The sequence below is a fragment of the Oncorhynchus masou genome, chromosome 15 (genome assembly GCF_036934945.1).
Source record: "Oncorhynchus masou masou isolate Uvic2021 chromosome 15, UVic_Omas_1.1, whole genome shotgun sequence".
Lineage (NCBI taxonomy): Eukaryota > Metazoa > Chordata > Actinopteri > Salmoniformes > Salmonidae > Oncorhynchus > Oncorhynchus masou.
This window is the reverse complement of record NC_088226.1, coordinates 3,465,009-3,488,051: the sequence shown is the minus strand read 5'-3', so window position 1 is coordinate 3,488,051 and position 23,043 is coordinate 3,465,009. Positions and strand designations below refer to the sequence as shown.

The 23,043-nt window shown below is 45.6% G+C and overlaps 1 protein-coding gene across 1 annotated transcript; it reads right to left on the bottom strand.

Moving 5' to 3' along the window:
* Positions 1–1,700: 1,700 nt before the first annotated feature.
* On the bottom strand, positions 1,701–21,141 carry LOC135554939 (tripartite motif-containing protein 16-like). Its single transcript, XM_064987327.1, has 5 exons — positions 21,020–21,141; positions 3,158–3,184; positions 2,924–2,986; positions 2,505–2,644; positions 1,701–2,357 (listed from the first exon to the last, which is right to left on the bottom strand). The coding sequence occupies exons 1-5, from the start codon at positions 21,078–21,080 to the stop codon at positions 1,950–1,952; spliced, it is 699 nt and encodes a 232-aa protein (XP_064843399.1). The 5' UTR covers positions 21,081–21,141; the 3' UTR covers positions 1,701–1,949.
* Positions 21,142–23,043: the final 1,902 nt, after the last annotated feature.

Below are 23,043 nucleotides of genomic sequence, written 5' to 3'. Positions count from 1 at the left end.
GACCTCCACATCTGGCTCCTTCACCTGCAGGATCTTCTGTGACCGGCTACCCGGACAACTGATGAAACTGTGGCTTTGCACAACCAAATAATTTGTCAGAAACTGTCTCGGGGAAGCTCATCTGCGTGCTTGTCATTCTCACCAGGGTCTTGACCTGACTGACTAAAGTAGGTAAATGCTAACCTTCAACGGCCACTGGCACGCAGGAGAAGTATGCTCTTCACGGATTAATTCCGGTATCAACTATACCGGGCAGATGGCAGACATTGTGTATGGAGTCGTGTGGATGAACTGATGTCAATGTTGTGAACAGAGTGCCACATGGTGGGGTTATTGTATGGGCAGGCATAATCTATGGACAACGAACACAATTGCATTTTATCTAGGGCAATTTGAATGCATAGAGATACTGTGATGAGACCCTGAGGTCCATTGTCGTGCCATTCATCCACAGCCATGTTTCAGCATGAAAGTGCATGGCCCCATGTAAACAATTCCTGGAAGCTGAAAATGTCCCAGTTTTTCCATGGTCTGTATTCTCACCAGACATGTCACCCATTGAGTATGTTTGGGATGCTCTGGATTGTGTACGACAGCATGTTCCAGTTCCTGCCAATATCCAGCAGCTTTGCACAGCCATTGGAGAGGATTGGGACAAATTTCCTGTTAAGGGAATTTTGATCAATTATGACTAATTATGTATACATTTCAATCAGGACTGACTAATCAGAATACTATTATGTTACTGTATATGTACTAATCAGAATACTATTCTGTATGTGTATGAGTTTTCTTTCTTGATCCCAGTACTGAATATAATGTGTGTGAATGTGGTCAAGAGTTTAGAACAATGACTGTCTGTTCCTTGGTAGAAATTAATTAACTATATCTTCAGACCGGCGAGAATGCTTATCTACACAAGAAAACGTTGACTCGTAAATTATATTAAATTGGTAGGGAGACGGATGTGGGAAGGCTTGAGATACAGCCTTTGTACTGGAAACGGAGATGGCACGGGTTGGTGTTGGAACTAATGACGTCATTTTCAGTTTATAACCTGTGGTAAACTGTATCGTATGGAGTACTCTCATGAATAAACTCTGCTGTTTGACTTTAAGACTGGGCTCTGTCTATTACTATAAAATAAGGGAATTACAAATCCGTATGAATTGACAGAGTGTTTAATTTTAATTGGGTATTAAAGCATAGAGCAATTTAATTCCTTTAACATTTCCATAGGCCACAATCAACAGCCTGATCAACTCTATGCGAAGGAGATGTGTCTCGCTGCATGAGGCAAATGGTGGTCACACCAGATACTTTCTGATACACTCCCCTACCTGTTTTTTAAAAGGTATCTGTGACCAACATATGCATATCTGTTTTCCCAGTCATGTGAAATCCATAGATTAGGGCCTAATGAGTTTATTTCAATTTAATGATTCCCTTATATGAACCTTAACTCAGTAAAATTGTTGCATGTTGCGTTTATATATATTTTTTCAGTGTAAATAGTTTAACTCTATTGTTACACAGTTGTATTTATTCATCACATTCATACATGACCATGGTTCAATCAGAAAAAAAATGATATAAGCTATGAATTTAAACTACACACCCTACTTTAACACTAGTGCTGTAACAAAAACGACTGACGGTACTAATAAATAGTAATAGTCAATATAATAAAAATTGTCATTCTAAATATAATATAACCTAGTAATTCATATGTATGTTGTACTCATGCAACAGAGGGATAACAGCAACACTTAAAACCATAGACATGATGTGAACAGATTATTCGATGATTCTCTTCTTCAATTCTGAATTCTGACTCCAGTGCTTGTTCTCCAAATATTAGAAACATATATCTTCTCGTTCACTTTACCTCCCTCTCTTACAAATTCCCTGATCCGTTATTCCATATCTCCTTTCCTACACCCTTCTTGTTACTGTCCCTCTTTCTTCCGGATCCAACAGAAGGATTTACTGCCAACCCAGAAACAAGGCAGAATCTTCTCTTTGAGGTCAGTTTTGAACTTGTGTATCAGTCGCACCTCCTTCTCCACCTCCCCTTGTCCTTCCACGATGAAGAACTTGATGATGCCAGCGGGCTGGTCCAGGTATATGCTCATGGTGTTGCACAAAGGGAGCCTGACCTCCACGTTCTCCCCGTTGTGCCAGACTTGGTAGCAGGAGCCGGCCCAGCCCGCACCCCATGAGCTTTCGTTCTCCCCCAGCCCACATGGCCCTTCCTTCCGGCCCATGCTCTCGTACACTGCCCCAATCACCACCCAGCCGCCATAGTCCACCTCCCAGTACCCTCTCTGCCCCAACAGACCCTCCTTACACAGCACCTGCACAGAGTAGAGATAGTAGAAAGGGTATATTAGAGATGTCTTAGAGCCAGGCATGCACTGATGGCATGTCCAAAACGGTGGGCACACTTTAGTTACACAATGGCACTATGATGTGTGCACTGTAACTGAGGATGGCAGACCAACCTGTGGCGAATGCTCATATCTCTCCGGTCTCATGGGGTATGGACACACCTCCTCTGACATACGCGACACCTTGAGGTTGCTCTCGGATATCCACAGCAGCTTCTGGGCCGTTTTGTCATCCAGGGAGAGGGGGATCCAGTCTGAGGGGAGAAAGAGAAACGATGAGGTAAAGAGAGAGGAATTGAGTTGAGTGGCTGGATGAAGAAAGGGTCGGAGAACAGATAAGGTCAGATGAGTACTGTGATATTATTGAGATATGTACAATCTCTTGTGTGTAGGCCGTGAAGCGGATATACTGTAAGCCAGGTCATAATTGTGCATTTCAACATTGTATAGGCTGTGGGAAAGCAGGATTTAGCATCAAATGCATTACAGAGAGTGAGGCCCAAAGTGATAAAGAGCCAATTACATGGCCTTACATTTCATGAGGTCAGCCCTGGTGGTGGGATCATGAATATTGGGCTCGTACACTGGCGGCACCTCTGTTATGTGGAGAGAGAGAGATAAAGTGTGAAATCCATTTACGGTATACTGATGAGATAATCCAGTTTGAATTACACCACCGGTCTAATGTAATTCCTGGGATGCCATTGTTAGTCAGGATTTACAAAGGCTTTTCAGTACTTATACATGCAGTATTACAGAAATCATACCTGCAGGAGCTGCCTGGGATTTTCTTCCTACAGAAAAAAGGCAAAAATGAATTATCTTTCCCAAGTAGAACATTATCTTGTGTCAGATTGTTGTTATGTATTTATTCACTGTGCATTTGCAGAGGTTGTGCTAGTTGCAGTTTGTAGAGGTTGTGCTATGTGCAATTTGTAGAGGTTGTGCTAGTTGCAGTTTGTAGAGGTTGTGCTAGGTGCAGTTACTGACCATGATTCCTTCTCTCCCTTCCTTCTCTTCATCTCTCCTTTCCTTGCTTCTATCTCCCTGCTCCTGTCACTCTCTGCCTTCATCCCCCCTCCCTCCCACTATTTGCCTTTATGCCATATATCACTTTGGAGTGTGTGTGCTATTCTGAGTCTTTTTTCTTAGCACTGATTAATGTAGTTTACCCATACCAGCCCAGGTTTGGGTTACGGCTCTACATCCGCTAAGGACACACATCACAGCCACTGACACCAGGGGTCAGGCCGTTATAAGATTACAAGTTGTGTGTGATGGACATTATTTCACGCCACTGACAGCATGTTTGTCTCTGCTGCTGAAGTACTCTAGATGTTGTTTAATCTCCAGTTCTCCCTCCTGTCCATTCATTTGTCATCCCACTTTCTCAGAAAACTGGGTGCTATTGCTGTTTCCACTCAGACTGTCACCGTCCGTCAGTCTCCTTTCGTCTATGGGCGACATTAGCTCAAATTACTTGATTTTCACAGGGTCATCCATCTCGTTTCAACTCATCTCTCATTCTTACCTATCAGACTTCATCTGTTTTAATTGCCTCAACTATGTTCACATTAAAGTCCCTTGACATACAGGGGCTTGCGAATACCACCCCTTTGTATTTTTCCTATTTTGTTGCCTTACAACCTGGAATAAAAATAGATTTTTACGGGGTTTGTATCATTTGATTTACATAACATACTACTTTGAAGATGCCAAATATTTTTTATTGTGAAACAAACAAGAAATAACACAAAAAAACTGAAAACTTGAGCGTGCGTAACTATTCACCCTCCCCCAAGTCAATGCTTTGTAGAGCCACCTTTTGCAGCAATTACATTAAAGTTGTTATGAACGAGTGAAGACCCAAACGCGGTTTTAACAGAAAACAGAGTTCTTTAATAAAAAACAGGAATGGCATAAATCCTCTTCCAACGTAGTCAATGGAACAAAGAACGTAGTATAATGCAGGTTGCACCTGCCATGCATGCAGACTCCGACAGGACAGGACAAGGTGGAAGCAAAACGAGACGACAGCTTGCTTCTGGCATCAAAAAACACAAACAAGAATCAGACACTGAAAGTAGCAGGAACAGAGAAAGAAATAGAGACCTAATCAGAGGGGGAAGAGAGAACAGGTGGGGAAAGAGAGAATGAGCTAGTTAGGGGAAATGTAGAACAGCTGAGGGATGAGAGACAGAGAAGGTAACCTAAAAAGACCAGCAGAGAGAGAGAATGAAGAGAAAGGACAGGAACAGACATAACAAGACATGACAGTACCCCCCCACTCACCGAGCGCCTCCTGGCGCACTCGAGAGGAAACCTGGCGGCAACGGAGGAAATCATCGATCAGCGAACGGTCCAGCACGTCCCGAGAGGGAACCCAACTCCTCTCCTCAGGACCGTACCCCTCCCAATCCACTAGGTACTGATGACCACGGCCCCGAGGGCGCATGTCCAAAATCTTACGAACCCTGTAGATGGGTGCGCCCTCGACAAGGATGGGGGGGGGGGACGAGCGGGGCGCAAGAACGGGCTTAACACAGGAGACATGGAAGACCGGGTGAACGCGACGAAGATAGCGCGGGAGAAGAAGTCGCACTGCGACAGGATTAATGACCTGGGAAATACGGAACGGACCAATGAACCGCGGGGCCAACTTGCGAGAAGCTGTCTTAAGGGAAGGTTCTGAGTGGAGAGCCATACTCTCTGACCGCAACAATATCTAGGACTCTTGGTCCTACGCTTATTAGCGGCCCTCACAGTCTGCGCCCTATTACGGCAAAGTGCCGACCTGACCCCCTTCCAGGTGCGCTCGCAACGCTGGACAAAAGCCTGAGCGGAGGGGACGCAGGACTCGGCGAGCTGAGATGAGAACAGCGGAGGCTGGTACCCGAGGCTACACTGAAAAGGGGATAGACCGGTAGCAGACGAGGGAAGCGAGTTGTGGGCGTACTCTGCCCAGGGAGCTGTTCTGACCAAGACGCAGGGTTACGAAAAGAAAGACTGCGTAAAATGCGACCAACAGTCTGATTGGCCCGTTCGGCTTGACCGTTAGACTGGGGATGAAAGCCGGACGAGAGACTGACGGAAGCCCCAATCAAACGGCAAAACTCCCTCCAAAATTGAGACGTGAACTGCGGGCCTCTGTCGGAAACGACGTCAGACGGAAGGCCATGAATTCGGAAAACATTCTCGATAATGATCTGAGCCGTCTCCTTAGCAGAAGGGAGCTTATCGAGAGGAATGAAATGAGCCGCCTTAGAGAATCTATCGACAACCGTAAGAATAACTGTCTTCCCCGCTGATGAAGGCAGTCCGGTGATAAAATCTAAAGCGATGTGAGACCACGGTCGAGAGGGAATGGGAAGCGGTCTGAGACGGCCGGCAGGAGGAGAGTTCCCAGATTTAGTCTGCGCGCAGACCGAACAAGCGGCGACAAATCGACGCGTCACGTTCCCGAGTGGGCCACCAGAAACGCTGGCGAATGGAAGCGAGCGTACCCCGAAGCCGGGGTGGCCGGCTAACTTGGCAGAGTGGGCCCACTGAAGAACGGCCGGACGAGTAGGAACGGGAACGAACAGAAGGTTCCTAGGACAAGCTCGCGGCGACGGAGTGTGAGCGAGTGCTTGCTTTACCTGCCTCTCAATTCCCCAGACAGTCAACCCGACAACACGCCCCTCAGGGAGAATCCCATCGGGGTCGGTGGAGACCTCAGAAGAACTGAAGAGACGAGATAAAGCATCAGGTTTGGTGTTTTTGAGCCCGGACGATAAGAAATAACAAACTCGAAACGAGCGAAAAACAGAGCCCAACGAGCCTGACGCGCATTAAGTCGTTTGGCTGAACGGATGTACTCAAGGTTCCTATGGTCAGTCCAAACGACAAAAGGAACGGTCGCCCCCTCCAACCACTGTCGCCATTCGCCTAGGGCTAAGCGGATGGCGAGCAGTTCGCGATTACCAACATCATAGTTACGTTCTGACGGCGATAAGCGATGAGAGAAAACGCGCAAGGATGGACCTTGCCGTCAGAGAGAGAGCGCTGAGAAAGAATGGCTCCCACGCCCACCTCTGACGCGTCAACCTCAACAACAAACTGTCTAGAGATGTCAGGTGTAACAAGAATAGGTGCGGATGTAAAACGATTCTTAAGAAGATCAAAAGCTCCCTGGGCGGAAACGGACCACTTAAAGCACGTCTTAACAGAAGTAAGGGCTGTGAGAGGAGCTGCCACCTGACCGAAATTACGGATGAAACGACGGTAGAAATTAGCGAAGCCCAGAAAGCGCTGCAGCTCGACGCGTGACTTAGGAACGGGCCAATCAATGACAGCCTGGACCTTAGCGGGATCCATCTTAATGCCCTCAGCGGAAATAACGGAACCGAGAAAAGGGACAGAGGCGGCATGAAAAGTGCACTTCTCAGCCTTCACATAAAGACAGTTCTCCAAAAGGCGCTGGAGGACGCGTCGCACGTGCTGAACATGAATCGAGAGAGACGGTGAAAAAATCAGGATATCATCCATGTAAACGAAAACAAAAATGTTCAGCATGTCTCTCAGGACGTCGTTAACTAGTGCCTGAAAGACAGCTGGAGCGTTAACGAGGCCGAAAGGAAGAACCCGGTATTCAAAGTGCCCTAACGGAGTGTTAAACGCCGTCTTCCACTCGTCCCCCTCCCTGATGCGCACGAGATGGTAGGCGTTACGAAGGTCCAATTTGGTGAAAAACCTGGCTCCCTGCAGGATCTCGAAGGCTGAAGACATAAGAGGAAGCGGATAACGATTCTTAACTGTTATGTCATTCAGCCCTCGATAATCCACGCATGGGCGCAGGGACCCGTCCTTCTTCTGAACAAAAAGAACCCCGCGCCGGCGGGGGAGGAGGAGGAGACTATGGTACCGGCGTCGAGCGAAACCGACAAATAATCCTCGAGAGCCTTACGTTCGGGAGCCGACAGAGAGTATAATCTACCCCGGGGGAGTAGTTCCCGGAAGGAGATCAATACTACAGTCATACGACCGGTGTGGAGGGAGAGAAGTGGCCTTGGAACGACTGAACACCGTGCGCAGATCGTGATACTCCTCCGGCACCCCTGTCAAATCGCCAGGCTCCTCCTGTGAAGAAGAGACAGAGGAAACAGGAGGGATAGCAGACATTAAACAGGTTACATGACAAGAAACATTCCAGGATAGGATAGTATTACTAGACCAATTAATAGAAGGGTTATGGCGCACTAGCCAGGGATGACCCAAAACAACAGGTGTAAAAGGTGAACGAAAAATTAAAAAAGAAATGGTTTCGCTATGATTACCAGAGACAGTGAGGGTTAAAGGCAGCGTCTCACGCTGAATCTTGGGGAGAGAACTACCATCTAAAGCGAACAAGGCCCTGGGCTCCCTAACTGTCTGAGAGGAATGTCATGTTCCCGAGCCCAGGTCTCGTCCATAAAACAGCCCTCCGCCCCAGAGTCTATCAAGGCACTGCAGGAAGCAGATGAACCGGGCCAGCGGAGATGGACCGGAAAGGTAGTGCGTGATCCAGAAGGAGAGGCCTGAGTAGTTGCGCTCACCAGTAGCCCTCCTCTTACTGATGAGCTCTGGCCTTTTACTGGACATGAGGTGACAAAATGACCAGCGGAGCCGCAGTAGAGACAGAGGCGATTGGTGATTCTCCGTTCCCTCTCCTTGGCCGAGATGCGAATACCCCCAGCTGCATAGGCTCAGCATCCGAGCCGGCGGGGAGGGTGGCAGTGATGCGGCAGGTGGCAGTGATGTGGAGAGGGGAGCAACGGAGAACGTGAGCTCCTTTCCACGAGCTCGGCGACGAAGATCAAACCGTCGCTCTATGCGAATAGCGAGAGCTATTAAGGAGTCCAGACTGGAAGGAACCTCCCGGGAGAGGATCTCATCCTTAACCTCGACGTGGAGACCCTCCAGAAAACGAGCGAGCAAAGCCGGCTCGTTCCAGTCACTAGAGGCAGCGAGAGTGCGAAACTCAATAGAATAATCCGTTATGGATCTATTCCCCTGACATAGGGAAGACAGGGCCCTGGAAGCCTCCTCGCCAAAAACAGAACGGTCAAAAACCCGTATCATCTCCTCCTTAAAGTCCTGATACTGGTTAATACACTCAGCCCTCGCCTCCCAGACTGCCGTGCCCCACTCACGCGCCCGTCCGGTAAGGAGAGAAATGACGTGGCGATGCGGGCTGCGCTCCTGGAGTAAGTGTTGGGCTGGAGAGAGAACACCACATCACACTGAGTGAGGAATGAGCGGCACTCAGTGGGCTCCCCAGAGTAACACGGCGGGTTGTTGATCCTGGGCTCCGGAGACTCGGAAACCCTGGAAGTGGGCGGTGGATCGAGGTGGAGTTGGTGAACCCGTCTTGTGAGGTCGGAGACTTGGACGGCCAGGGTCTCAACGGCATGTTGAGCAGCAGACAATTCCTCCTCGTGTCTGCCTAGCATCGCTCCCTGGATCTCGACGGCGGAGTGAAAAGGGTCCGGAGCCGCTGGGTCCATTCTTGGTCTGATTCTTCTGTTATGAACTTGAGTGAAGACCCAAACGCGGTTTTAACAGAAAACAGAGTTCTTTAATAAAAAACAGGAATGGCATAAATCCTCTTCCAACGTAGTCAATGGAACAAAAGAACGTAGTATAATGCAGGTTGCACCTGCCATGCATGCAGACTCCGACAGGACAGGACAAGGTGGAAGCAAACGAGACGACAGCTTGCTTCTGGCATCAAAAAACACAAACAAGAATCAGACACTGAAAGTAGCAGGAACAGAGAAAGAAATAGAGACCTAATCAGAGGGGGAAGAGAGAACAGGTGGGGAAAGAGAGAATGAGCTAGTTAGGGCAAATGTAGAACAGCTGAGGAATGAGAGACAGAGAAGGTAACCTAAAAGACCAGCAGAGAGAGAGAATGAAGAGAAAGGACAGGAACAGACATAACAAGACATGACATCCACATACAGCTCCTTCAAGTTGGATGGAAGTTCAAACAAGAAATAACACAAAAAAACTGAAAACTTGAGTGTAACAGTCAATGCTTTGTAGAATCAGCAATTACAGCTGCACTCTTGGATGTCTCTATAATCTTGGCACATCTAGTCACTGGGATTTTTGCCCATTCTTCAAGAATGAACTGCTCCAGCTCCTTCAAGTTGGATGGGTTCTGCTGGTGTACAGCAATCTTTAAATCATACCACGGATTCTCTTTTTTTTTAACCCCTTTTTCTCCCATATTTCGTAATATCCAATTGTTAGTAGCTACTATCTTGTCTCATCGCTACAACTCCCGTACGGGCTCGGGAGAGACGAAGGTTGAAAGTCATACGTCCTTGAAAGTCATACGGCCAATTGTGCGGCGCCCCACGGACCTCCCGGTCGCGGCCGGTTACGGCAGAGCCTGGGCGCGAACCCAGGGTCTCTGCTGGCACAGCTGGCGCTGCAGTACAGCGCCCTTAACCACTGCGCCACCCGGGAGGCCCATACCACAGATTCTCAATTGGATTGAGGTCTGGGCTTTGACTAGGCCATTCCAAGACATTTAAATGGTTCCCCTTAAACCACTCGAGTGTTGCTTTAGCAATATGCTTGGGGTCATTGTCCTGCTGGAAGGTGAATCTCCATCCCAATCTCAAGTCTCTGGAAGACTGAAACAGGTTTCCCTCAATAATTTCCCTGTATTTAGAACCATCCTTCAATTCTGACCAGTTTTCCAGTCCCTGCCGATGAAAAACATCCCCACATTATGATGCTGCCACCACCATGCTTCACTGTGGGGATGGTGTTCTTGGGGTGATGGGAGGTGTTGGGTTTGCGCCAGACATAGCATTTTTCTTGATGGCCAAAAAGCTACATTTTAGTCTCATCTGACCAGAGTACCTTCTTCCAAATGTTTGGGGAGTCTCCCACTTGCCTTTTGGCTTATTTTTTTCTTTAAGCAATGACATTTTTCTGGATACTCTTCCGTAAAGCCCAGCTGTGTGTAGTGTATGGCTTAAAGTGGTCGTATAGACAGATACTTCAATCTCCGCTGTGGAGCTTTGCAGCTCCTTCAGGGTTATCTTTGGTCTCTTTGTTGCCTCTCTGATTAATGTCCTCCTTGCCTGGTCTGTGAGTTTTGGTGGGCGGCCCTCTCTTGGTAGGTTTGTTGTGGTGCCATATTCCTTCCATTTTTTATTAATGGATTTAATGGTGCTCCGTGGGATGTTCAAAGTTTCAGATATTTTTTATAACCCAACCCTGATCTGTACTTTTCCACAACTTTTTCCCTGAACAGTTTGGAGAGCTCCTTGGTCTTCATGTTGCCTCTTGCTTAGTGGTGTCCCTTGCTTAGTGGTGTTGCAGACTCTGGGGCTTTTCGGAACAGGTGTATATATTCTAAGATCATGTGACACTTAGATTGCCCACATGTGGACTTTATTTAATTAAATATGTGACTTCTGAAGGTAATTGGTTGCACCAGATCTTATTTAGTGGCTCCATAGCAAAGGGGGTGAATACATATGCAAACACCACTTTTCCGTTTCTTATTTTTTAGAATCTTTTGAAACAAGTTATTTTTTTCATTTCACTTCACCAATTTGGACTATTTTGTGTATGTCCATTACGTGAAATCCAAATGAAAATCCATTTAAATTACAGGTTGTAATGCAACAAAATAGGAAAAACACCAAGGGGGGTGAATACACTTGCAAGGCACTGTACCTCTTTGACATGCCAGTGGTTGACAGTTTGGTCATCAGGTATATGCTTGATTTGCGGTAAATGGTTTGTTTTCTTAGATAACTCATTGCGAAATGTCAATGAAACAGTAAAGCAGAAGTTGTTGCAAATGTGGTCCAAAGTTATGCTAAATGTGGCTTTGTTCATGTCATTTTGATTGGTCCAAATATTTGTGATACCTTGTGATGGCTTACAATATAAGGGTGTTCTCAGATACTTGAGTCCTGTTCTTCATTTATTTCAAGTTCCCTGGGTTTTGTTGACTCTTACTTTTCATCTACCAGTATCTCTCAAGGGATCCATTCACACACAAATTCATGTTATCTGTACCAGGGCTCAGAAGAAGTCAACCATAGGTTTGAAAATGCACTGACTGGGGTAAAGTTTTGTTGACATGTTAAATCAAATCAAATTTTATTTGTAAGATGCGCCGAATACAGCAGGTGTAGTAGACCTTACCGTGAAATGCTTAATTACAAGCCCTTAACCAACAATGCAGTTCAAGAAATAGGGTTAATAAAATATTTACTAAATAAACTAAAGTTAAAAAATATATAATAATTTGAATCAAAAAGTAACAAGAAAATTACATAACAATAACAGGGCTATATACAGGGGGTACTGGTAATGAGTCAATGTGGGGGGTACAGGTTAGTCGAGGTAATTTGTAAAGTGACTGTGCATAGATAATAAACAGCGAGTAGCAGCAGTATAAAACAAAGGGATGGTGTCAATGTAAATTGTCCAGGTGGCCATTTGATTAATTGTTCAGCAGTCTTATGGCTTGGGGGTTGAAGTTGTTAAGGAGCCTTTTGGTCCTAGACTTGGTGTTCCGGTACCGCTTGCTGTGCGGTAGCAGAGAAATCAGTTTATGACTTGGGTGACTGGAGTCTTTGACAATTTCATGGCCTTCCTCTGACACCGCCATGTATATAGGTCCTGGATGTCAGGAAGCTTGGCCCCCTACCTTCTGTAGCGCCTTACGGTCAGATGCCGAGCAGTTGCCATACCAGGCGGTGATGCAACCCATCAGGATGCTCTCGATGATGCAGCTGTAGAACTTTTTGTCTTTTTAGGATCTGGGGACCCATGACAAATCTTTTCATTCTCCTGAGGGGGAAAAGATGTTGTCATGCCCTCTTCACAACTGCCTTGATGTGTTTAGACCATGACCAGGAACTTGAAACTCTTGACTTGCTCCACTTCAGCCCGTCGATGTTAACGGGGGCCTGTTCGGCCCTACTTTTCCTATAGTCCACGATCAGCTCCTTTGTCTTGCTCACATTGAGGAAGAGGGTGTTGTCCTGACACCACACTGCCAGGTCTCCTCCTCCCTATAGACTGTCTCACTGTTGGGGGCGGCCCTTCAGGAAGTCTGTTGGGGTGGTATGTGGATTGGAGTGGGTCTAGGGTTTCCGACATGATGGTGTTGATGTGAGTGCTACGTGGCGTGAGTGCTACCAACGTGAGTGCTACGTGGCGGTAATCATTTAGGCAGGTTACCTTCACTTTCTTGGGCACAGGTACTATGGTGGTCTGTTTGAAACATGTAGGTATTACAGACTCAGTCAGGGAGAGGTTTAAAATGTCAGTGAAGACACTTGCCAGTTGGTCCACGCATGCTCCGAGTACACGTCCTGGTAATCCATCTGGCCCTGAGGCGTTGTGAATGTTGACCTGTTTAAAGGTCTTGCTCACATCGGCTACGGAGAGCGTGATTACAGTCGTCTGGAACAGCTGGTGCTCTCATGCATGCTTCAGTGTTGCTTGCCTCGAAGCGAGCATAAAAGTCCTGTATTGACGATTTGCCTGTTTGATGGTCCGTCTGAGGGCATAGGCGGATTTGTTAAGTGGCTTGATTGAACCATTGTTTGTGGTAAAAGTGTTGGGATTGGTAAGAATTCCGAGCCTTCTTTTTGTAGTGTGGTCATTGAACAGTTTTATGCAGTAATATTGCTGTGATTTGACTGTTTTATACAGGAATAGTGTGGTGATTGGTCAAATTTGTAACCCCTCGTATAATATGCAGAATCGCAGAATTCCAAAATCCTGGAGGGACTGATATAGGTATTTTCTCCTTTACATAACACACACGTGCACACATAGGATACCGGTACGCACGTGTGCCCCTACACACCCACCCACGTGAGAACTAGGTACAGAGTGAGCGTTTCCATTTATTTTCTACATCCATTGCTATGCCAAAGTGCTCTCAAATACCCTAAACACGTGTTTGAGGATGTCGCTAGATAGCAAGCTTTCAGTGATGGAGGGGATAGCAGAGAGCGTGAGCGATATGTCTGAATGGTTCTTCCTGACAGTCTGCACCATTGCAGGAAGCCAGGGCCTTTGCTAACACCAATGGATTACTTTGTAGAGGACAGGTGGTCTACTGGTCATTGATCACGGTGGCCCTGCCAACACATTGCTGGAATGATTGGCCAGTCTGTCCTTTTAGCCCAGCTCTTTTGCGCAGGACAGTCCATGCTGTCACCTGTCTGAGGGAAACCTAACTCTCCAGCTTTCGCGATGTGTCTGCCCAGTGGCGGAGAGGGAGCCGACAGGATGATGAGAAAAATGTGAGCTTGTTACAACATCAGCAGAGGCCAAGCGAAACTGGGAGGATGAGCAAAGGAAGAATAAGGCTGAGAACCTCACTGTCTTCCTTGCTTGAAGCATGTGTACCAAAAAAGCTGCCACATTACTGTATGCCCAGTTTAGAGGTTATGATGTATTTCAACAACTTCCCATCGTGGTTGGCTGAACTCTGATCCACTGGTCTTTCCAATAAACTTCCATGTTTGTGACTTACACTCCACTGTATGTGTCCTGAAGACTGAACAGCTGCACACTGCCCCAAAGAGATTAAAATGACTTTGACAGAAAGGCATGCATATAATGTATACTGTGTTGAACAACAAGTAGAAGTAATGATCAGGCAAGAGAGAAAGGGAGAAGGACATCTGATCTCTGGAGTCGGGACGTGGGCAGTAGGAAGGAAAGGGGTTGATGACAGGTCACTTAATCCGTCATCCCTCCCCATACTCTCCCGGAATCCTCCCTTATAGGGACAGAGCGATGGGAGAGGGAGGGACACAGAGAAAGATAGCAAGAGTCGGCTAATGGGATAATCAAGGATAGTTAGTAGATATTGATGGAGGGTATCACCAAGGTATTTAGGAGAATCATTGCGAGGGTAGAGAGATTTAAATATACATTTTAAAGAGGGGATGGGCAATTGGCGGCTCCCCCAAAAAATGTAATAAGCCTTACTGTTGCAAGTTAGAATAGTAGAATACACAAGGTGCAATTTTGAAATTTGGTTGTGCATCAGCAGTTTTTCTCTTGTTATGTCAGACACTGATAGTCACTCAATCAGCAAAACATTTGTATATTGGCAAATTAGTCTAGCGGCCAGCTAGCTACTAAGTAATCATGGTCGGAATATCGTCTGGGGGGCCCCCATTGATTTTGTTTAATAAGTGATTTTGTTAGTCAGTCTCACTCAGATATCATAAAACCTGCAAACATTTCTCTCCATCCTTTGGAAAAATGTATAGAATTGCAGGAAATTAGCTGTCAAACAGCCTTTTGTTTCTCTCCGCCACCTTGGCAAAATGAGTACCAATTACATGAAATGAGTTATACAATTGCTAAATCATCTCTCTGCCGCATGGTAAAATGTGTAGATTTGCAGCAAACTTGCTTTAAATCGTCAACATTTTGTCTGTGCCCCGTTTCACAATGTGTGGAATTGCACGAACTTAACTCTTAAACACTGTCAAGAGGGGGCTGCTAAAAAATGTTGCTAGCACAGTAATGTGATGGAGCATTTGACAGGCAATCATGCTATTTGAAAGTGTCTGATCCTCATTTGAAGAGAATGTTTCACAGGCAGTATACAGTGCATTCTGAAAGTATTCACACCCCTTGACTTTTCCCACATTTTGTTACATTACAGCCTTATTCTAAAATGTATTAAATAGTTTTTTTTCCCTCATCAATCTACACACAATAACCCATAATGACAAAAAACAGGTTTTTAGAAATTTTGGCAAAAAGGGAAAGGGTCTGAAGACTTTCTGACATCCGTGGTGACTCTGGAAAACATCCATGTGACTCTGGAAAACATCCATGTGACTCTGGAAAACATCCATGGTGACTCTGGAAAACATCCATGTGACTCTGGAAAACATCCATGTGACTCTGGAAAACATCCATGGTGACTCTGGAAAACATCCATGGTGACTCTGGAAAACATCCATGTGACTCTGGAAAACATCCATGTGACTCTGGAAAACATCCATGGTGACTCTGGAAAACATCCATGTGACTCTGAAAACATCCATGTGACTCTGGAAAACATCCATGTGACTCTGGAAAACATCCATGGTGACTCTGGAAAACATCCATGTGACTCTGGAAAACATCCATGTGACTCTGGAAAACATCCATGGTGACTCTGGAAAACATCCATGTGACTCTGGAAAACATCCATGGTGACTCTGGAAAACATCCATGTGACTCTGAAAACATCCATGGTGACTCTGGAAAACATCCATGTGACTCTGGAAAACATCCATGTGACTCTGGAAAACATCCATGGTGACTCTGGAAAACATCCATGTGACTCTGGAAAACATCCATGGTGACTCTGGAAAACATCCATGTGACTCTGAAAACATCCATGTGACTCTGGAAAACATCCATGGTGACTCTGGAAAACATCCATGGTGACTCTGGAAAACATCCATGGTGACTCTGGAAAACATCCATGGTGACTCTGAAAAACATCCATGTGACTCTGGAAAACATCCATGTGACTCTGGAAAACATCCATGTGACTCTGGAAAACATCCATGTGACTCTGGAAAACATCCATGGTGACTCTGGAAAACATCCATGTGACTCTGGAAAACATCCATGTGACTCTGGAAAACATCCATGTGACTCTGGAAAACATCCATGTGACTCTGGAAAACATCCGTGGTGACTCTGGAAAACATCCAGAGTCACCATGGAGTGAGACATGGCTGGTTATTATGAGCGGGGCCCGGCAGGGGTGGGGGGGGGGAGGTATGAGTGGGCTCTGGCTCCCCTGTGGAGGATAAGCCCAGCCAGATACCCTGCTGCTCTCAGTGGGGTCAGATTGACAGATGGATAAACAGATACTCAGAGAGATTGATGAGTTGACACAGAGATTTAAAGAAAGACAAAACGGGTGGATGAATGTTCAGGCACATAGAGGCAGTGGCAGAAAATGACAAACAAGGGAGGGTGCTACCTCAGGTCAAACATACGGGTCAAATGCATTGGAATCCATTGAACCATAAATCCAATTGTGAAATCATAGGATTGAATTGGCAGGGGAAGGGTTGGAATGGAAGTCCAACAGTATTGGAAACAGCATTTGAATAGATTTCTTCTGATCTTGGAAAAGTTTGTCCATTTAACCAACATTTGTCAATTTCTAGAGATGTTTTTGAAGATGAGAATGATTTTTATTCACAGTAACAACGACATTCAGGACATATGATAGGTGTGCTGTGGATGGACAGAAGCTAATCTGAGAATGAAATGAAGACTCCTCCCTGGTAATTGGAGGAAAGCCAGTCGGCCATGTTGAGGACATCTCTAGATGCCTTTCAGAGGCCAGGACGATGACCCTCTGACAAGGTAGAAGAGAAGCTGCTTATGTTGGACGTGCTCGTCGGTGGTCTGCGCAACCCCCCTGGAAGAGATGGAGCTCTCTGCCCGGATCGGGTTCGGGAACAGCGGGATCTCCACTGATAGGGAGATCACGAGATGTGACGGAGAGAGGTGAAGGGAGCTGGCCAAAGCTCAGAACCATCCCTTTGCCCTCTGTTATGAAGTGTCTAAAAAAACCTTGTGGTGTTCCATGCTGATAATGAAATGGGGATGGTTGGAAAAAGCATGGACAGAAATATGTGCAAACCAACAGGAGGATACATGACAGCATTCTTGAAGAAAAATAAGAAAGTCATTGGGAGGTTCTCAACATGAGATGAAATGTGATGGGCTCCAATTAGAGGTCTTCACTGGTCTAAAAAGTTGGACCAGGACCAGAATGGACCCAAAAACAACTCGACCTAGACCCAACCCATACCCTAACTGGTCTGAGTGACAAAAGAATCTGTTTGTCAGCCAAGTTGTTCTTCTGGTTAACAAAAAGGTCTTTACAGTATATGTTGGCTAAGCCTTCTATAAGTCAATAAATTCTCCTTATTAGCGTGAAATAAATATGCTAGAGGCTATGCAGAGCCGTGGCTGGGTCCGATCAAACAGGACCCAACCCGGACCCGAGGGACAAGTTAGAATTTCAGACCCGAACCCGATCAGGCCCTGGTCCGAAATCGGGTATATCGGGTCCACCTGGACCCGTGAAGACTTAGCTCCAATTGACTTTGTAATAATCAATGTTTAGCAGTACATTGTCATGAAAAGCAATGCAACTGTCTAAATTTAAATCTGGCAATCTGAAGAAATAGAATTCTTCATGAGTCAGAAGTGAAGCAACTTTCACAGAATCAAACAGCCATGAATAAAACGTAGTGTCTCACAGCCAAGTACTTGAGTTACTGTCCATGACTTCACACTTCATTACCATGGGAGCCAGAGGATGGCAGTGATAGGGAGTGATGGGACATTGAGGCCACACTGGGCTGGATACATCAAATCAAATGTATTTGTCACATACACATGGTTAGCAGATGTTAATGATGTTAATGTGAAATGCTACATGTGAAGGATCCATAGCAGGGTTGGATGGACAGAGGGATATATGGAGAAGCACAGAGTGGAAACTGGAGAGGGAGAAAGAGGATGAGAAATATAGAAAACAAGTGGACGGAATCCTTGGCAGCATTCAGAGAGGTTAGTTTCATGGAGCAAAGTGACAGACAGAGATGAGGTGTGAGACCTGACATGGCCAACGGGCCAGTGAGGCTGTGTGAGAGCTGACATGGCCAACGGGCCAGTGAGGCTGTGTGAGACCTGACATGGCCAACGGGCCAGTGAGGCTGTGTGAGACCTGACATGGCCAACGGGCCAGTGAGGCTGTGTGAGACCTGACATGGCCAACGGGCCAGTGAGGCTGTGTGAGAGCTGACATGGCCAACGGGCCAGTGAGGCTGTGTGAGAGCTGACATGGCCAACGGGCCAGTGAGGCTGTGTGAGAGCTGACATGGCCAACGGGCCAGTGAGGCTGTGTGAGAGCTGACATGGCCAACGGGCCAGTGAGGCTGTGTGAGACCTGACATGGCCAACGGGCCAGTGAGGCTGTGTGAGAGCTGCTGAAAGAATGGATTTGATCCGGTGGGAACATTGTGGTCTGGAGAGGTGATGTCAGAAGAGGGGGAAACAGTTTGATGAGCTGATTGATGAGATGGGGGAGAGATTTGGAAGCAAGACAGGCGGAGAGAGGTACTTGGCAAAGTGGGCCTGTCAAAGGAACATGATAGAGCTTGTAACTAACTGGTGGTCAATAAACAACATGTTATCAACATCATACATAATAAATAATAATAATAAGCACCCAGTGATGAGCACTGTCTGTCTGTCTGTCTGTCTGTCTGTCTGTCTGCCTGCCTGCCTGCCTGCCTGCCTGCCTGTTTGTCTGTCTGTCTGTCTCTCTCTCTCTGTCTGTAATTTTTTTGTTTGTCTGTCTCTCTCCTTAGCTAGCCTTATAATAAAGTCCACACTTAATATTCCATGTAGCTTAACCGTAACTGAACAACACTCTTATAAAAGTGAACCTGCACAGAAATGCTACTGTAAGAAGTAGGCTGTGAATATCAGAGTACACACAGTAGCCTACATATAGACTCCACCATGCCCCATAGCCTACATATAGACTCCACCATGCCCCATAGCCTACATATAGACTCCACCATGCCCCATAACCTACATACAGACTCTACCATGCCCCATAGCCTACATATAGACTCCACCATGCCCCATAGCCTACATATAGACTCCACCATGCCCCATAGCCTACATATAGACTCCACCATGTCCCATAGCCTACATATAGACTCCACCATGCCCCATAGCCTACATATAGACTCCACCATGCCCCATAGCCTACATATAGACTCCACCATGCCCCATAGCCTACATATAGACTCCACCATGTCCCATAGCCTACATATAGACTCCACCATGCCCCATAGCCTACATATAGACTCCACCATGCCCCATAGCCTACATATAGACTCCACCATGCCCCATAGCCTACATATAGACTCCACCATGCCCCATAGCCTACATACAGACTCTACCATGCCCCATAGCCTACATATAGACTCCACCATGCCCCATAGCCTACATATAGACTCCACCATGCCCCATAGCCTACATATAGACTCCACCATGCCCCATAGCCTACATATAGACTCCACCATGCCCCATAGCCTACATACAGACTCTACCATGCCCCATAGCCTACATACAGACTCTACCATGCCCCATAGCCTACATATAGACTCCACCATGCCCCATAGCCTACATATAGATTCCACCATGCCCCATAGCCTACATATAGACTCCACCATGCCCCATAGCCTACATATAGATTCCACCATGCCCCATAGCCTACATATAGACTCCACCATGCCCCATAGCCTACATATAGACTCCACCATGCCCCATAGCCTACATACAGACTCTACCATGCCCCATAGCCCCATATGCCCCATAGCCTACATAGACTCCACCATGCCCCATAGCCTACATATAGACTCCACCATGCCCCATAGCCTACATATAGACTCCACCATGCCCCATAGCCTACATATAGACTCCACCATGCCCCATAGCCTACATATAGACTCCACCATGCCCCATAGCCTACATATAGACTCCACCATGCCCCATAGCCTACATATAGACTCCACCATGCCCCATAGCCTACATATAGACTCCACCATGCCCCATAGCCTACATATAGACTCCACCATGCCTACATATAGACTCCACCATGCCCCATAGCCTACATATAGACTCCACCATGCCCCATAGCCTACATATAGATTCCACCATGCCCCATAGCCTACATATAGACTCCACCATGCCCCATAGCCTACATATAGACTCCACCATGCCCCATAGCCTTCATATAGACTCCACTATGCCCCATACACCAGTGCTGAAATGTGTGTTTGAGTATGACACAGTGAAATGGCTGTCGGTTCCTTTGTTAACTTAAAACAACGACTTGTTTCTTAATCCTGCAGACCAGAAAAGCCTGCAGGCACTGGCCTTTTGCAACTGAGGTTGTCCGGAAAAACAACACTGGCATCATTGCACAATACGACACTGGACTTACTCCATATTTGGATGTAGTTTTCAGTGAGGAAGGCATAGAAACACGAATAACTTGATTTTCAGAAATATATCAGCCACAACAATCCTAATTTCCCTATTCACTATTATAAAAATGACCCAATGGTAATGAAATGATTTCCTATTTATTATTTAGTTGAGTTACTGACAAACTACAATGAATCATTTGAGACATAACAATACAAGGTCAATAAAGTAAAACAATCCAAAATGATTCATTGTTTGCCTGGTGTTTGATAAAGTAAAACCATTTATAACACAACAAAACACAAAACATGTATTCATGAGAATGTGAATATTAATTATGAATGCTAATTTCTGATAATGTGAAATATACATTAAAAATTGTCATTTCTATCATTTATTGGGGAATCCAATCAAATGTTATATTCATGTAATACTGATTGAAATATTATTACATTTGCTTTAAAAATCTGTTCAACTGAGGAGGAGAGGGTTTTGGTCCGCTTTCAATTACATAATGTATTAACACATGCAAGCTTACAGAGTAGATCATGAACCCTTACCTGCTTTCTTTGGCACAGGCATGATTTTGTTACTGCTTGGAGCGTAGTTTGGCAATGGCATGGTACCCTATGGTCTTCAGCAGAGATAGTGGCTGATCCTCTCTCCATGAACACTTTTATTTCCTCAGGGAGAATGGGGAGGGGGTGGCGGGTCAGGGCAGGAGGTGCCCAGGTTGGGAGATGAGGGGTGTCTGGGGAAGTTTAGTTGGATGTAAGGGGTTACCGAAGGGTTGGTCCTGTCATCTGAAACTTCTGCAAACCTAGTGAACCTTTCTAGAGCGCAAAAAAACACAAGCAACACACGGTACAGTATGTCACAAACACTATACTCCTTTTACATACAGTACCAGTCAAACGTTTGGACACACCAACTCATTGAAGGGTTATTCTTAATTTGTACTATTTTCTACATTGTATAATAATAGTGAAGACATCAAAACTATAAAATAACACATATTGAATCATGTAGTAACCAAAAAAATCCAAATATATTTGAGATTTTAGACTCTTCAAAGTAGCCACCCTTTGCCTTGATGACAGCTTTGCACACTCTTGGCATTCTGGCAGGGTAACCTAGTGGTTAGAGCGTTGGACTAATAACCGAAAGGTTGCAAGTTCATATCCCTGAGCTGACAAGGTACAAATCTGTCGTTCTGCCCCTGAACAGGCAGTTAACCCACTATTCCTAGGCCGCCATTGAAAATAAGAATTTGTTCTTAAATGACTTGCCTAGTAAAATAAAATTCTCTCAACCAGCTTCACTTGGAATGTTTTTCCAACAGTCTTTAAGGAGTTCCCACATATGCTGAGCACTTGTTGGCTGCTGTTCCTTCACTCTACAGTCCAACTCATCCCAAACCATCCCAATTGGGTGGAGGTCGGGTGATTGTGGAGGCCAGGTCATCTGATCCTTCTTAGTCAAATTGGTCAATGACCCAAATGGGATGGCATATCGCTGCAGAATACTGTGGTAGCCATGCTGGTTAAGTGTGCCTTGAATTATAAATAAATCACAGACAGTGTCAACATTAAAGCACCCCCACACCATCACACCACCTCCTCCATGCTTCATGGTGGGAACCACACGTGGATATCATCTGTTCACCTACTCTGCGTCTCACAAAGACACAGCGGTTGGAGCCACAAATCTCAAATTTGGACTCATCAGACCAAAGGACAGATTTCCACTGGTCTAATGTCCATTGCTCATGTTTCTTGGCCCAAGCAAGTCTCTTCTTATTATTGGTGTCCTTTAGTTGTGGTTTCTTTGCAGCAATTCGACCATGAAGGCCTGATTCACACAGTCTCCTCTGAACAGTTGATGTTGAGATGTGTCTGTTACTTGAACTCTGTGAAGCATTTATTTGGGCTGCAATCTGTGGCTGGTAACTCTAATGAACGTATCCTCTGCAGCAGAGGTAACTCTGGGTCTTCCTTTCCTGTGGCGGTCCTCATAAGAGCCAGTTTCATCATAGCGCTTGATGGTTTTTGCAATTGCACTTGAAGAAACTTTCAAAGTTCTTGAAATTTTCTGGGTTGACTGACCTTCATGTCTTAAAGTAATGATGGACTGTCATTTCTCTCTGCTTATTTGAGCTGTTCTTGCCATAATATGGACTCTGTCTTTTACCAAATAGGGCTATCTTCTGTTTATCACCCCTACCTTGTCACAACACAACTGATCAAATGCATTAAGAAAGAAAGAAATTCCACAAATGAACTTTTAACAGGGCACACCTGTGAATTGAAATGCATTCCAGGTGAATACCTCATGAAGCTGGTTGAGAGAATGCCAAGAGTGTGCAAAGCTGTCATCAAGGCAAAGGGTGGCTACATTGAATAATTTCAAATCTCAAATATATTTGGATTTTTTTAACACTTTTTTGGTTGCTACATAATTATGTGTTATTTCACGTGTTATTTCATAGTTTTGATGTCTTCACTATTATTCTACAATGTAGAATATCGTTTTTTTAAAACTAAAAAACAACCTTGAATGAGTAGGTGTTCTAAACGTTTTGATC